Consider the following 16503-nt stretch of genomic DNA (forward strand, 5'->3'; position numbering starts at 1 on the left):
GGATCTGTTATGAACAGCATCCTTCTCAACTCTAGCTAGACATGTTTTAAAAATTCCTGTACCTGGACCAATCCTCCCTCTCCAGCCCCCAATTCTGATTTAGTTGGTATTTGGTGGAACTCTGGCAGTATAGTTCTTTAAGCTTCCCAGATAATTCTAATGTGCAACCAAGGTTGAGCACTGTTATTCTAGTCTGAAAGGGCCTTGAAGGTCACCTTCTTTCCCACATAGTTCACAAACTATCAGCACTGGCATCACCAGGAAGTTTGTTAGAAATGCAGAATCTCAGGTTCCAATCTAGACGACTGAATCAAAATTCAGTGTTTTAATAGAATTCCCCACACAATTCAGATGAACCAAAAAATCTGAGAAGCACTAGATTTCCACTAGAATTGCCCAGAAAGCTTGTGGAAAACAAGACTACCTGGCTTCTTGCCAGGATCACAGAATCTCAATCTCTGGTAAGAGCATGAGAATTAAAATTTTATATATTCTTACAGAGGTCACACAAGGACCTGAGGCTTGGGAATCATTCATCTAGGCCAATGTATACGTCCCCTCAACTACCCAGCCTCCGAGTCTTTTTTGAAAATAAAAAATATAACAGAGATATAGATTTTTATTTTTCCATCATGCATGCAAGTTTATAACTATTTATACTGTCTAGGAACAAAGAAATAATTGCATTATTACCAGGGTGTCAGATTAGCAAGTAAGACAGCCAGTTACTGATTGCTGTTGGGAGGTTATTTTCACAGAACACAGCAACAGTTTCCAAATTATACTTCCAAGACTGGAGTTATGAGACCAGGTCAAGATGATAACAATTCTAACAGTTACATGAGTCTCCGTCTTACACAGGAAAGAAAGACTAATATTCTGGTGACGGGTGTCAAGTAAGCACCACATCCTATCAGTTTCTGAAAGAGTTTGAACAGAACAGTCCCTGTCTCCTTTTGTGGATGCAAGGGAAAGGGAGCATCCCCTTCATCTCTTTTTGAGATTTCTTGTTAATTCTGAAGACCTGCAATTCGAAGGCCTATCTCTGGAACTTCATTAGTGAACATTAAGAGCAAAAAGCAGGCCTGGTGTGTACCCCACCACTATCACCATCAAAAGGGAGTCCCAACCTCCCAAAGTAGTCACAGTTGAATTGCACAGTGTCTTGGACTTCTGATAAACAATACAGGCAGGAAGAGGGAGACACAGATGAAAACAGATTGGTCATAAGTTAATAATTAATGTAGCTAGATGATAGGTGCATAGGGTCCATGGACCACCTTCTTAACTTCTGTGCATGTCTGAAAATGTCCATAATAAAGAGCAAAAAGTTTAAAAGAAATAAAAAGCAGACCTATACGGCTCTATTTTCCCATTAGGCAAAAATGAGGACCATGGTGAGATTTTACTTTGAGGCAAAATAAGCAGCATATAGCATTAATCTTCCACGTCCATGAGGCTACACCTAGAACAAAAAAGAAAGCATCCAAAGTAACATCTTTCTGTTTTTGTTTTCCTCTTACAACATGTACTAATGTTGAAATAAAGACTGGACAAAACTTTGGGCATATCCTCGCCTTTAGTGGATGCATCCTGTTACCATGTATTTGCCAGCAATCGCTTTAATTCTACCATTCCCACCCTTGGGACAGTCCCTCCATGTCCCCTCCATCACTGAGAGGTAGGCCTATTCTCCCTGAGCTTTCTTAAGCCATTTCGACCTACTTTTCCAGGCCCATTCCATACAAGACTCATTCCTTTACTGTATTTTTGCTCCAGCTCCCCTGCCTAGCGTACCCTCTCTACAACTCTAAGTCAAGGCCTCCACAGCCCTCACAGAACTCAGAATGAGGTCTTCCATAAGGAAAGGGAAGTGAGGGGGAGGGCAAGTATAGACACAGTCCTATTTCCCCACCCTTAAGGATGAGAGGGGGGAAGAGAACACAGAGAAGCCTGGGCACGGAGGGCCCCGCTCAGCTTTTACGCCCAGTGGAAATCAGTCTTGGAGGTCCAGGACAGATTCTGCCCACCCCTGTCTCCATTACCCCAGAAGAGAATCTTGAGATTCCCCTATACTGGAGACTGAAGCCTATTTCTATGGGTATTCAAAGGTAGTGGCAAAGAAGGAAAAGCAAGTAAGAAAATGTGGAGGTGTGAAATGAAGTAGACACAGGCTCACAAATCAGAAATACCTTTTCCCCAGCAATCCCACTATAGCATTCTGGTCACATGTGATAAACTGAATGTTACATAGAGTTGAAAAGGTACCTAGATTCTATGAGTCTAGTCCCCACCCTCATTTGGAGCCATAGCATAATGGCAGCGAGCACATGTCCACACATACCAGCCCACCCATCAGTCTGAGAGCCCATAGGGTTCTTGGAAGGCCCCTGCCTTGGAAGGTAGGTGTGTGTCTCAGGCACTGGCAGGGGGCTGCGTCCACAGGGAGTTCTTGAGGTCCTTGTTGAATGGGAAGCCAATTGGGGCCGATAACAACCTAGACAAAATTCAGTGGCCTGCCATGAATGAGGCACGGTGCAGAGCTTGATGAACGTTCACTAGGGGAAGGGCCCAGAGGCAGGAGGAGACACATGCTGGAATAGAACGCATGCCATACTGCTTCTCACCCTCAACCTCATCCGTGCCCAGCAGTCAAGGGCCAGTGTGCTGCATATCCTGCAGGATAGCATGGACCCTTGTCCAAAGCCAGGGATCCTGTGGGTGGTGCCTGGGCCAGTGACTCTGGGGCCATTGAACAATCCGTTCTGGCTGATGGCCAGTACCCTGTGCACTAGCTTCCTTTCATAGTAGCAATCTTGCCATCTATGGTATGCATGGCCACCATGAATACAAAGCCCGCTACAGTCAAAGGCTCTGAAGGAGCAGAGCTTAAGGGTGCACTGGTTCCCGTGGAGAATGCCTCGTGAATGTCCATGTTAAAGACGGGCAGGAAAGGCCAGAGCCAAGAACAGGGCGCAGGCACATAGATAAAGGCAGCACACATCTGAAGCATGTGTGCCTCACAGATAAAAACACAGGCGTGAGATCATATAACCTGTGACACTAACGTAAAAAAGCAAGGCCACGGGGAGGCAAAAGAACAGGATCGTCAGTGCCATATTCTTGTCACTGGAGTTCCGAGGGAAAAGGGTGCACAGGGGCCGACACGGAGAGAAGGCAAACAGCCCAACACCTGTGGTCCAGCAGGAGGTAGTAGGGAGACTTTCGCAGATTACTTGGGCTTCTTGGCCCCAGGCTCGGGGGTCTCCACCGGCTGCTTCGCGGCCCCTTGCCTGCCCTCCTTTCCTTTCTCGGCCCGGGCCCCTTCACTCATAAGGTAGTACTGCAGGGGATTGGGCCACAGCTCCTCATTGATAATCTCAACAATCTTGTCAGACTCAATAGAGGTGTGGTTTGAAAACCACCCGAAGAAGCTAGGGCTGTTGTCTGGGTTCCCCTGGCTTAGGGACTGGAGATCGTGTCCTGGGAGCCACTGGATTGGAGTCGAACGAGACACCACCTGGCCTGAAGGGCCACACCCATATTCCTTGATGAGCACCTTGTTTTGGAAATAGGGGTTGCGCTCGAAGTAGAACTTGATTTTGTAGCCCAGCCTGGCGAGGCCAAGCTCTTCCACCTCCAGGCTGTTCAAGTAGCCGAGCACTTCTTTATCTTTGCTGTTCAGGAAGGATGAGAGCTGGGGGTGGTTCTGCAAAGCCTGCCCCCAGAAGCCCGGGACGCTCTGGATGAGGGCGTTCCTGCGCTCCAAGTGGTGCAGCCGCAACTGCCCAAACTTGCGCGAGAGGCGAAGGTAGGCCCTGTCGGCCTGGGCGTTCATGGTCTCCAGCTTCTGCTGGACCGTCTCCAGCGTATCCATGCTGCCATCCGTCGCCGGGGCCCCTGCCCCTGCATCCTTCTCCGCCTTCTGTTCCTCTTCCTCTGGGACAGACGCACTCTCCCCAGCGGGGTCCCTCTTGGGCTTCCCACCGGCCGTGGCCTGAGGTCCCTTCCCCCCTGGGGCCTTCTTCCCGGCGTGCCCACGCAGATTTCGAACGCGGGGGCCGTTTCTCAGCCTCCCCACGGTCCCCACGGTTCCGACGAAGACAGTGTCCGCCGCCAGGCGCTCCGAGAGGGACGTGGCCTTCCCCAGGCCGAGCCTGGACGCGGCCTGCCCGCGCTCCCCCGCCGCTCGCAGCGCGAGGCCACAGTCCAGCGGGAGCCGGGAGGCGTCCTCCGCCGGCCCCGGGAGCTGGAGCGCGGCGCTTTCCAGGCCGCCCCACCCCGCGCCAGCCTGCACCTGTGCCGCCGGGGGCTCGTCCCCGAGCCGCTGGCCCTGCGGACGGTCCGGGGGGTCCGGGGCGCGCGGGGCGTGGTCGGGGGCGGCGCGCGCGCGGCCTTTGGCGCGGCCTTTGCCCCGGCCTTTGGCGCGGGAGGACTTTCGGCCCCGACTTCGGCCGCTCATGATGGTGGCGGACGCGACTTCAAAGCCACGCTCTCACCCCGATGCCTCCGGCGCCAGCTCGCGGCCCCAAGCGGCGGGCCTCACCATGGCAACCGCGGACGTCACGGCTGTGGGACTGTAGGTCGCGCGAGGGCCGCCGCGCCCAGCGATTGGCTCCCCCGCCGCAGCTGCGCAGGAACCCACCCCCGCCGGCGCCCCGACCCCCCTCGCACCCTCATCCTCACTCACAGCAAGGCGGGGGTTTCCCTTCAGTTCTCCCCTTGGGTCTCGGGGTCTCCTAGAAACACGTGTCACTCCTCACATACTAGCCCACCCGAAGGGAGCGTCCGTCTGTCCCATTATCTACTTTCTAAAGGAAACACCTTCAGTTCCTTCCATTATTTCCCGCGACATCTATCATGATGCAACTGCTGTCGGCCTCCAGGTCTCATCTTGGAAAGCCTCCCGGGATGGAAAGGTGAGTACCAGAATGCCAGGCCACAGAGCGGTTGGATCCGTGCTGGGATGCTAACAGTAATTCTAAGGATAATAGTATTTGGCCCGGGCCTAACCGGTTTGGCTCAATGGATAGGGCATCGACCTGTGGACCTAAAGGTCCCAGGTTCGATCCCGGTCAAGGGCATGTACCTTGGTTGCGGGCACATCCCCAGTAGGAGGTGTGCAGGAGGCAGCTGATCGATGTTTCTAATTCTTAATCCCTCTCTCTTCCTCTCTGTAAAAAATCAATGAAATATATATTTAAAACGTAATAATAGTATTTGGTGAATATCATGAATTAGGCACTTTACTAAGTGCTTTATATGCATTCTATCAATATATGAGGGAGGTATTGCTATCATGCTCATTTTCCAGGTGAGAGCACTGTGGCTCAGGGACGCCAAGGAACATTCCTGAGAGTCCACAGTAAGGGACGAATCCCAGTTCACACCCGAGCCTATCTGACTCATCACCTGTGCTTTATATTCACAAGGCCACCCAGGCTTGCTCAGCTGTCAGTTACCTTGCTAGCATCACCCAGTCCTCTAGCTGCCACAGGCCAGTTTACAGAGCTGGGCTGCCACTCAAGGTGTAGGACCAGGAGTGAAGGCCGCCAAGTCAGCATTCCCATGATTGGAGTAAGACAGGCAGGTGGTCAGAGTCTGATTATCATTTAAGAAGCAGAGCAGGGTTTCCCAGGTTGAGGTTCAGGAGTAGAGACTCCATGGTGACAGTGAGGAGGCCATAGACACTTCTTAGACTCTGCATGGAAACAGCCAGACAGCCTGTCTCCTGTTACCAGAGGGAGCCCTGGACCATGCTCTTAACTAGCCAGGTGATGGGACCAGAAAGTATTTAAAACATCAGCTGAAGCAGTCACAGGAAAGAGTGAGGCCAGTGGTGAGCACGTGACCAGTATGAAAGTATGAATGAAAAGCTTTCGCAGTTGTCCTTTCAGGCCTAAGGGGAACAAGAAGTGCCTGGAAACCACCTAATGGAGAGAGAAGCTGCAACGCCCCTGGGAGCCCAGTACCTCTTACTCTTGTCATCATGTGGGACAGTGAAGCAGCAGCAGCCTGGCCTCCCCTGGGAGCTTGTTTGAAATGCAGAATTCCAGGCCCTACCTCAGCCTACTAAGCCAGAATTTTGTGTGTGTGATAGTATACTATGTTAGTACAGTTTGAGTAATATTAATATATTTAAAATCTTTTTTCTTGAAATATTAATTTTTATTGCATGTAACTTTATTATATTTAAAATCGTTTTTCTTGAAATAAATTTTTTTAATAAAGTAAGGAAAAAATAATAAAAATAAATCAGAGTTTAAATACTAACAAGGTCTCAGGTGACTTGTAGGCACATTAAAGTTGATGTAGACAGGGAAAAGGAGGAATTATCTTGATACAGGCAGGCCTTATTTTAAGACATGCCAATAGGAGTAACCTCTAACCTTCTTAAAGGCTGTACAATAGCCTGCACAGCACTACATGATGTAGCAAGTTCAGGCCCCAACTTACCTCTCTGACCCCACCCCTTCCAACAGCCTCCTTGCTGTTCTCAAACTCTAGGTAAGCTCCTGCCTCCTCTGCACTGGCTCTTCTTTTGCCTTAAATGCTCTTCACTCAGATATGGTCAGTCGCCTTAGCTGGCTGCCTTCACACTTGGCTTCAGGGCCACCTTCTCAGAGACTCGCCAGTGTAAAATGACCACCCATCCCCATCCCTCCTACCTGCTCTACTTTTTCTTTTTTCACAGCAGTTATCACCTTCCAACACACGATACCAATTATTGTTTATTAGCTGTCTCTCTTCTAGAATGTCAGCTCCCTGGGGGCAGGGATCTTTGTTGGTTTTTGTGGTTGTTGTTGTCCATATGTGCTTACAACAATGTCTGATACATGAAGAGTATTCATTGAACAATCGTTGAAAGAACCAATCAAAGAATTTTTGAAAAAGGGTTTATACGTTGATTGTCTGAAATTCAGAGTGCTCCTTTTCTCCCCACAGAAGTTATGTGATAGGTGGTTATGTACTCGGATCAACACTGGGACCCTATTGAACTCATAATTTAGCAAAAAAGAAATTATCTTTTGTTATGGATACCATTCAGGGACAGTTAGGTGAAAATTTAAAATGATAAATTTAAGAAATTGAATTAGGGGATTCACCCAAGGATTACCTTCAATTCCTTTTGGAGGCCCTTTCATAATCACTCCTTTCCAAGGCCTTCCTGATCTTCCTAGACCATAATAAGCAGCTCTGTCCCTGATCTCATGGGGAATTCATTAGCCGTAATATTCATTTGGCAATTAGACATGCAGTTTTGTGCCAGTCCTTGTACAAAATTGCCCCTGAAGCTGAATAACCACAGTCTGGAACATTCTGTAAACCTCAGAAAATATGAAAACATCAACTGATGGGGAAAAAATTGATGGGTTGGCCCACTACTCAGAGTACTCACAGCTTGACCAACCTCTTGTCCAGAGCCTTAATCCAGCATCAGCATCTGCGTCATTTAACACCCGCCCAGGGCTAAGCCACTGCAGGATTACATAGGCTGGACCCCTGCAAAACGGTGTTTATTAAACAATCTGCCTTGAGCCTTTTTTCTTCATGCCAGAGAGATAAGCATCACAGTATCTAGCATGGGCCTTGCACATTTTAGTCATTATAATGAAAGTTCACTTTTATTGTAAACTTTATACAGTGCCATCTTCTAATCTGATTAACCCCACAGCCACACCATTGGGGTGCAGTTAAAATTTGGTTACTGCTATACAACAAGGGTCTCTGCTTTTCCCAAGGGCACACAGCTAATCAATGGTTTTAGCCCAAGCAATTCTACCATAGCACACAGGTTCTTAACCACAAATCCATGATGTAAAGTTATTGTTAGAGAGATTAAAATATCAAACTCTCCCTAGTGTGTAAAAATACCTTTCAATTTTCAAAAATTATATATATATGTAAGTATCATACACATGCATACACACATATATATATTTATATACATACAAACACATACATCAGTTAGTCATGAATCATTTTTACCTGGGGTATATACTGCTATGGTAATATTCAACATAGGTGAGTTTAGTTTCAACAATTTGGGAATAAAGACTCTATCTCCATTTGCACTGCATTTGTCATAAGCATTCTGTGAATAGTATGAGAAAAATCAAGTTTACTATCATGAACTCATAAATCTGAAGGTGTTTTGACCTTTTCCCAGTAATTAGAAGCTTGATTCCATAATATCAGCATTTAATTGATTCTTTTATTATTTTTGTTATCCTCACCCAAGGATATGTTTTTATGGAGAGAGAGAGGGAAAGAGAGAGAGACATTGATCAGTTGCCTCACATACACACCCCAAACCATGATCAAACCCCCAACTTAGGTATGTGCCCTGACTGTGAATCGAACCCACAGCCTTTTGGTATACAGGCCCATGCTCCAACCAACTGAGCCATCAGGTCAGGGCTAATTGATTCTTTTATATGTTATATTTCATCAATAGCAAATGCTAAATACTCATAAAAACACTTTTCAAAATATTAGGATAACTAATCTTTACTTTTGTTCTCTGAAACTTGTACTTCCCCCCTTCCTTTTAAGGTCTGTTTTCCTTGAATCCTAGAAATCAACAACTGGGGAAAAGACATCCCAGCTATCCAGCCTATTCCCCAGCCAAGAGCACAATATTCCCCACAGTCTCTGGTAGAGCTTTAAGATCCCAGACTTGACATTTTTAGCCACAGGGCTTTTCTCTTTCCCCAAGGAGGTAGTTCAGTCTAGTCTATGGCAGTGAGAATTGCTTACTGTATGGAATTTTGCCAGCCGACCCTCCTAGGTTATGGAGCATCATGGAAAAGAATGGGGTTTCATAGGGAATATTTTCAAAGCTAAGGAGGAAGAGAAAAATCTGCCTTTTATGGTAAATTTCAAAAACTACTTAAACTTAAAATTTTGAGAAATGTGCCTAGTTTTCCCCAGTTCCCCCCAAAAGGGCAAAATTTTGTAGAACACCTAAGTCATTTGGTTTATACCATATGAATAGCTGTAAGATAATTTAAAATATTAACAGATGTATTCTTCCTTCTTGGCATTTCCTTTTTACCCTACAACGATTTTCACCATTAACATGAGATCTCTAGCCTGAGGCTTTTGTCCTAAAGAAGGGAATATACCAGAGAACCCAGCAGAATTCAGCAAGTCATAGTCTTCACTTTGAATTTCAAAATGGGCTATTGAGAGGGGAAGATATAATAGCATTGAAGAAGGAAGAAAAATGTAGCTCATCAAAGGCAAATCCTGGAGCAATAAGATCATAGAGTTTATAACTTAAACCATAGTGGAAGAAAAATGTGTGAGGAGATACAAGCCATATCTCCAGCACACACAAAAGCAGAACCTTGGGAAAAATTTAGAGAGTGTATAGTTAGTGCAGGATCTTGAGAAGAAATTCTCAAAATTACTCCTCCAGGGGTCAAACCCTTGGGGAGTTGGTAGAGACTATCCTCTCTGGAAAAGGGAGAGATCTGGCAAGGCTAGTTCCCAACTTGAAATTCAGACAAGAACTTTTCTCAGAGGGCCTCAGTCCATCACAGGGCAGCCAGGAGAGTAAGTGCAGGGTAAGTGTTGCCAAAAGAACCTCCGGAATGGCCTGTCCCACCCTCCATCTGCCCTACGTGCAGTCTCTCAAGGCCCCAGAATGAAGTGCAAGAGCAGCTGACATTCTCCATGTTCAGTAGACAGAGGCAAGGAGGATGGCTGAGAACATATGGGGAATCCAAATGGCCCTCTCATGCTCAACCAAAAAGGAGAACAAACTAAAGGACTTGCCAGAAACCATGAGGGACTTACTGCATTAACAGACACATGGGAGTAGAAGCAGATTCCCAAGGCCACGCAGGCCCAGCTAAGCCTCACAGAGGCCAGTACAGACAGAAAACAAGATTCACACCAGACCCTCCTTCGTCAATGACGGATGCAAAACCCTTAGCAACAGACTGGTGAGTTTCCTTCTGTTCCCTGCTACCAAGTGCTTACAGAATTTTCCTGAGAGCCATGCCCTCCTCTGCGTTCTTTCATCCTTTATTTTGTCTCCTCTTACTTTTCTTTGCCTCCCCCACACATTGATGTGTTTAGAGAAACCAGTCTAGTTGCTCTTAAAACTATTCTGCCGGTGTTGCGCCCTCCCCCATTCACACAGATACTAAGCTGAGTCCCCGTAGAGTTAAGCTGTTTTCCTCTCAGAGTGACCCTTCACCTCAGTTTCTTCGTGGTGTCAGAGATGGCTCTTCCGATCGGGGCTCAGGCACTGGACCAGGCAGGTGCTGGAAGTGAATGGAGCGGGCCCAGTGCACATCCTTAGAGAACAGAAGAGGGGATGGGGCTCATCTCAGGCTGGCAGTTGCCACTCAACTCCAGCTGATGGTAGCCATGGAGAAATCCGCATTTCTGTGCGGTTTCTCACTGTAAAAATCCCGGGGGAGCCGGACAGCACAGTTCTGCTTATGAGCCGCACTTTGCGACCCTATTCTACACCGTTGTTGTTTTTAACGAAGTTTTTAAAATGAAGTCATGAGCAGATGTCTGGAAATTAGTTTACTTCCTCCAGTGGAGGAAGATTTTTATGGCTGTCACTCAAGAGAACCTTTGAAAATGAAGGGCAGTGATAGGACTCAAGGTAGGACTCTAGCTGGTGTTAGGGTGGGTGCGGATTTGACGGCAACTAGGAGACATGGGCTCAAGTAAGGGATGATATTTTTTATCAAGCAAGATTTTTATCTTTTTTCATTTTAAACTTCAATATGATGATGGCTATTTTTAGCTGGTTTTATTTTTTTCAACCACAGGACTCTATGCTACCTCTGATTTCTCCACACGTGTAATGTAGACTCGAAAAACATTTCTCTCTCTACAGGATGAAGTCTTCAAACGCCTTCCATGCTGCTGGCTGTCCCCAGCAGCCACATCTGCAGATCTTTACTGAGTGACTAACACACTCCTGACATAAACGGTAAACTTGAGTGAATAATTTCCTCTCTGGGTTATTTTTTCCTCCCCTTCTTAATCAATACCCACATAATTGATCAGGTGGCCCATATGGCCCCTCTGGTTCACACATTAAGACAATTAGGACAGCAGCCAGGTAATTGCTCAAGCTGGCATTTTTCCCAAGACAGGAAAACCTGATGCTTTGCCTTCCTCAGAAAAAGCCAGCTCCATCTGGTCTTGGGTATAATGCAATACTAATTCATTCAACATCCAGCGAAAAATGGGTATCACCCTATTTAGAGAAAATACTGAGTAAAAGTGAATTATGTGGCAGTAAGTTTCCCACGGCAGAATTCAGACTGAAATGTGGTAGTAAAAACATCTAACAGGAGAAGAGTGAGTATACTGTGTATATTAAGATTTAACCCACACTCTGAGAGGGAGACGCTAGTCACCGGACAATAACCAGACTCCCCCTCTCGGGGATCAAATATCAGAGAGGGGACGAGCTTGGAGCTGGGGGATCCTCACAATTATGAGCTCTAAAATGATTGGGGCGGGGGGAGACTTAGAAATACAAGGCCAGGTATATAGAAAAAGAAACGATTTCTGGCACCAGGACCTATAGAGAGTGCCCCTCCCATGCTGCATAGGAGACAATAACTAAAGCTAAAGAGTATGTCGTGATTGAGGAGACTTCTGGAAAGTTAGCTACTCCCTGCATGGGATCTGTGAACCAATGGGACACAAAACAAGTAGCAATTTGATCACAGATTTATTCTTTAGAACAGAAAGAGAATATTTACATTCTGTGGCAAACATAAGACCTTCAGTTGGAGGGGCCAGGAGATTTGACATGTTCTCTTAACTCCCAAGTCCATCCCCACCTCCACCCGCAGCAGGAGCAAGGGAGGAGCCTAGAACCACTGCAGCAGGAAGAGTCCTGGAGATGACAGTGTACACGGGGTGGGCATCCTGCAGAAGGTTAACAAGCGTGCGCGAGACCGCTGCAGTGCCCGGCAGCCCACCCACCACTACACGGGAGAGAACTGAAATTAAACAAAAGTGCTTCTGGGAAGACGATGACAAATATTCTTCTTGTCTCTGGTCTTCCATTACTCAAGCCAATTAAAAAGTAAATCAAAAGTACCTAAAAGAAGCAAACAGCAATTTTCCAAAATTTATAATAAAACACTATATCAGTGACCAATGATGTTTGTCAAAATTGCTACCATAAGCCTCGTGCATGACTCTAGTAAATGAATTCTTTCATCATCAAGAGAGTTTATATGACGCTAGAGGCATGGGTAGGGTCCCTAGCCCCGGCCGGCAATCAGGGCCAGTTGGGGCCTTCCAGCTGCCAGCTGGGGCCTTCCTTCTCCGGCTGCCGGCTGCCAGCCAGGGCCTTTCTTCCCTGGCTGCCAGCTGCTGGCTGGGGCCTTCCTTTGTTCCGTGCTGCCCCCTGATGGTCAGCGTACATCACAGCGAGTGATCAAACTCCTGGTCTCCTGGGCGAACTCCCATGGGGACAATTTGCATATTAGGCTTTTATATATATAGATTGTCTTAATGATGAAATAACTCATTTCCTAAAAGAGAACCCTGGAAAAAGTCATGTTAAGAATCATACTGGCATAATTCAGATTTTCCTAAGGGCCTGTCCTTCTGGCCTTAATTTTATCATTCAGTCATGACTGGAAAGTATTACAAACCACCCCAAAACTACACACAGTTAACAAAGTAGCATGTCACTTTAAAATGGCCAAAGCAAAGCAGTGACTAAGCCTGACATCCATGTAGCCAAGAGATATTAATCTGTTGCCAAGTAGGGCAGCAAACATTCAAAAAGAATAATACCAATCTATAACAGCTTTAAGTATGGTGCTGTGCCACTCACTGAAGATTAAGAGGAAAAGTAATACTTTATCTACAAAGTCAAGATTATTTGGAGCCTCCATTAGTGGCACAACACTCATCTCTAGACAAGCTGGACTCCTGCATCTACATATAGAAGTCACTTGTATGAGGGAAATTCTGAGATATTAAACTTTGCCTTCATTCATGTGCCCAAAGTGTCTACCACTCCACCACTAGAAAGTTGTGCTACCTGATAATAGCCATGTGGTACTAGGAATTATGAATTGTTCTTCGAAGTTATGACTTATTCCCATCTAGTAGACCTTCCTCAAAACAGAAGATGAGAAAGAGTGGGGGCATCTGCAAAAGTCCTGTCTAGTCCAAAAACACCCTAGGATTCTAATCCAGGTGAACAAGAATACTCTTCTCTGAGGACCATTCTGAGGATTCAAGCATTGAGGGTGGTGATTCTATCTTGTACAGTGGTTCTCAAACTGTGCTCCAAGGAGCTCTTGAGGTTCCATAAAGTTGTCTCAGAAAGAGCCAGACAGAGGGACACACACTCATGCATGCCCTTACCTCCATTCCCGGGACTTGCCAGACTAGTTAAGGCTAAGATAAGAAATGGGGCTTTGAGTAATGAGGCTCAAGGAGGAAGAAGAGAGAGAGGAGTTCCTTTTGATATAATAATACATGAAATCTGCACAGGGAGGTTCCATTTTAGTAGTCTGGAAGATTTGTCTGCTAAGTATTTGTTTCGCCTGAGGGTATAAATGGTTCTACCTCACTCTTACTCTTCACGACCCATTCAGAGATGGAACTAAATGACTGGGAGGAGAGGGGTGGGAGAAAATTAAAGAGACAGTTCCAGGGGAGAAACAAAAAAGAGAGGGTGTCAAAGGCGGGGGGGGGGGGGGGGTGTTGTTCTCTGTGCCACCAAGAAGGTGACCGGCCATGTTATCAAGCCCATGACTCTTGAGGTGAGGATGGTTGAATGTTGGACAGGCACATCTCTGAAGCTCCTACCTCCCTCTAAACTCCTTGGGATCCAGCGAGCTCTGGAATGGCTGCCAGTAAGGCTTTTCAGCAAGCGTTGTTAGTGTACCACTTCCTTTCGCAGTAGTAGTGAATGCACATCCATAAAAGGCATCCACTTAAGATTTACTTTGAGTTTTTAAAAACAAAAAGCTTGAAATCCCACAATTTAACCCAATCTTCCAATTTCCTGGGAAAGGAAATAGGAGCCTAGATGAAAAGGCTTGCCTAAGGTCACGAAGAGAACCAGCCGAAAGTTGGACCCAGAACCAGGACTTTTGGCCCCGGTCCGGTGTCCCTCCTCAACAGCTCCCATATCCCTGATCCTGGGCTCCCACCGCTGGTGCTCACAGCCCCACCAGTTAACTAGGTGACCTCGCTTCCAGTTCACATGGAGGAGGCTGAGTTGTTCGGACTGTGCAGCAGCATCACCTGCTCTGAAAGGAGCCAAGCCCCCGTCTTCCAGCGCTAACGAGGCTCATCTAAAGCCTCAGCACCCGAGGGGGTGAGTTTCTGCCCCATCTGCATTCCCTTCGCCCTCAGGCCCCTTCCTTTCGGGCCTGCCTTGTACTCCTTTGAAATGCCTCCCTGGCTTGCCAGGATGGTGCAGCCCACTAGCTGGCTGCCAGTTGGATTTTCTGTGGGTTTCCACGTTGCAGTGGCAGGACTGTGTAGAGGCCCAGATGCTGCAGCATAAGTAAATAGCACATCTGGGACCTGGAAGGGGTCCAACTGCATATTACAGAAAAGGCTGGGGTGGAAACAGAGCCAAATGATACACAGCTGGAAACTTAAGTTAGGAGTGAGGTGGGGAGCCGTTCAAGAAGAGAGAGAGAGAAAGAAATGGGAAGGGAGAGAAAAAGATCAAACCAGGGATTACTGTTGTTGGGAAGACTCTGGATTTTATTTGCCGAGAAACAGACCCATGGTTTGCACAGCCGTTGAATGAAGAGCATGCCCACAGAAATGACAGTTTATAAGAGTTGACCTCACCACACAGAGGCTGAGCAGGGCTGGGGAGCTTTACTCCTAGACATCTGGTTGCCTTCAATGTGTCAGATTGGTCACCTCCTAGCTATTTGAATCTATAAATGGCCTCATAATGAGGAGGGTGCAGGAGTTCTGCCCTGCACTGGTGAGAACCCCAGGCTCCCTGCCTGGGATCACCCGGTGTTTGGGAAGCTTAGTGAGTTCCCAGGCTCCTGGGCAGACTCAGCTGAGTATGCTGGTCATGAACATGCAGAGAATGAAAGAAGAGGAGGAGGAGGAGGAGGAGGAGGAGGAGGGGGAGGGGGAGGGGGAGGGGGGGGGGGAGGGGGAGGGGGAGGGGGAGGGGGAGGGGGGGGGGGGGGGGGAGGGGGGGGGGAGGGGAGGGGGGGGGGGAGGGGAGGGGAGGGGGAGGAGGAGGAGGAGGAGGAGGAGGAGGAGGAGGAGGAGGAGGAGGAGGAGGAGGAGGAGGAGGAGGAGGAATAGTGATGTCACTCTCTTCCAGCCCAGAGGCCCAGGTTGATGGCTCACTGAGTGAATAAGCAATGGCTGCAGAGGGCACTGCTCACACCCACACCCAAGGCCAGAGACTACAAACTACAATGACATCACCAAGCAGAGGAGAGGAAGTTTAAGTGAAGGGGAAATTAGGGCAAAAGAAAGAGAGAGAAAAAAATCAATTTTTCTCCCTTTTAATGGAACTCAAACGCATGGATTACCCTTCTTAATGGGTAGTTTCATTGAATCTCCTGGATTAAAGATACCCCAAATTAAACCTTCAAGAGATGCCAGAACGCAGACATTCTAAACAAAGCACAATATTGCAGGGCCAGACTTTTCTAGATCCTTCAGCCGCTCCCACCTAGTCCGTGTCCTGTGGCAAGTGACGCAAGGTGAATGAGTCCTGCTGTGCTATGGAGAAGCAAGGCTCCTCCCACCCACCTGGGGCTGAACTTTGAAGGCCTTAAAATGCAGGCTTGTTGTTTTTAAGGAAAACAGATGACTAAACAAAATGGCCCTCGAGAGGCAACACTTGGTTTGGTGGAGATTCCAGGTGTCCTGCATACGCAGGAAATCTGAAAGGGTAAGTGACTTCCTTTGGGTCTTGGTTGGAAAAAGTTCCTAATTGGCAGTAGTTGCATTTGGAGAAACTCTCAGAACGGTTGAACCCTAACACAAGGACTAATCCTGGACACTAATTCGTAGTGTGTAAGTTTCCAGCATTCCAGCGGAGGTGAGACACCAGCTGACCTTCCCAATATCACTTACTGTGATTCTGAAGTCTTTTTATAACACATACTTAAGGAGTACGGTTCGAAGTAGATGTGATGCAGTTACAGACCTAGGCATAATTTTAAAGCCTAAGTTCATTTATTTGAGAAACTAGTGGCCCGGTGCACATTGAAAGGAAATTGACTAGAAGAAGTATTTTAATAGCGCTATTCGCCCTTTCTCTATAATAGAAGTGTCCACCAAATTCACAGTTGACAATGACAGATTGAAACACACACGTGTGATTGGCACCAGCGAGAGCTTTATGTGTATCGCGCATGCACAAGTCAACGTTTATTTTTAAATTGCCAGTGCACGTCATATGTACTGGCCAGTCAGACGATCGGATGGACAGACAGATGGACGGTCAGTCACTTAGCCTTTTATATATATAGGGGATATTTATTGAGC

At 47.1% G+C, this 16503-nt stretch overlaps 1 protein-coding gene and 1 long non-coding RNA gene across 3 annotated transcripts; one reads left to right on the forward strand and one right to left on the reverse strand.

The window, feature by feature from the left end:
* Positions 1–205: 205 nt before the first annotated feature.
* On the reverse strand, positions 206–4521 carry TSPYL5 (TSPY like 5). Its single transcript, XM_036338242.1, has one exon. It carries the CDS (start codon positions 4460–4462, stop codon positions 3233–3235), a length of 1230 nt encoding a protein of 409 aa, XP_036194135.1. The 5' UTR covers positions 4463–4521; the 3' UTR covers positions 206–3232.
* Positions 4522–4658: 137 nt separating this feature from the next.
* LOC118670534 lies at positions 4659–14325 on the forward strand. 2 transcript variants are annotated; one of them, XR_004972368.1, is made up of 3 exons: positions 4659–4919; positions 10868–10963; positions 14220–14325. It is a non-coding gene; the product is annotated as an uncharacterized LOC118670534 (long non-coding RNA). The 2 variants fall into 2 exon arrangements; XR_004972367.1 differs by lacking the exon at positions 14220–14325 and adding an exon at positions 11841–12142.
* The last annotated feature ends 2178 nt before the right edge of the window (positions 14326–16503 follow it).

This window comes from Myotis myotis, unplaced genomic scaffold (genome assembly GCF_014108235.1).
Source record: "Myotis myotis isolate mMyoMyo1 unplaced genomic scaffold, mMyoMyo1.p scaffold_m19_p_16, whole genome shotgun sequence".
Lineage (NCBI taxonomy): Eukaryota > Metazoa > Chordata > Mammalia > Chiroptera > Vespertilionidae > Myotis > Myotis myotis.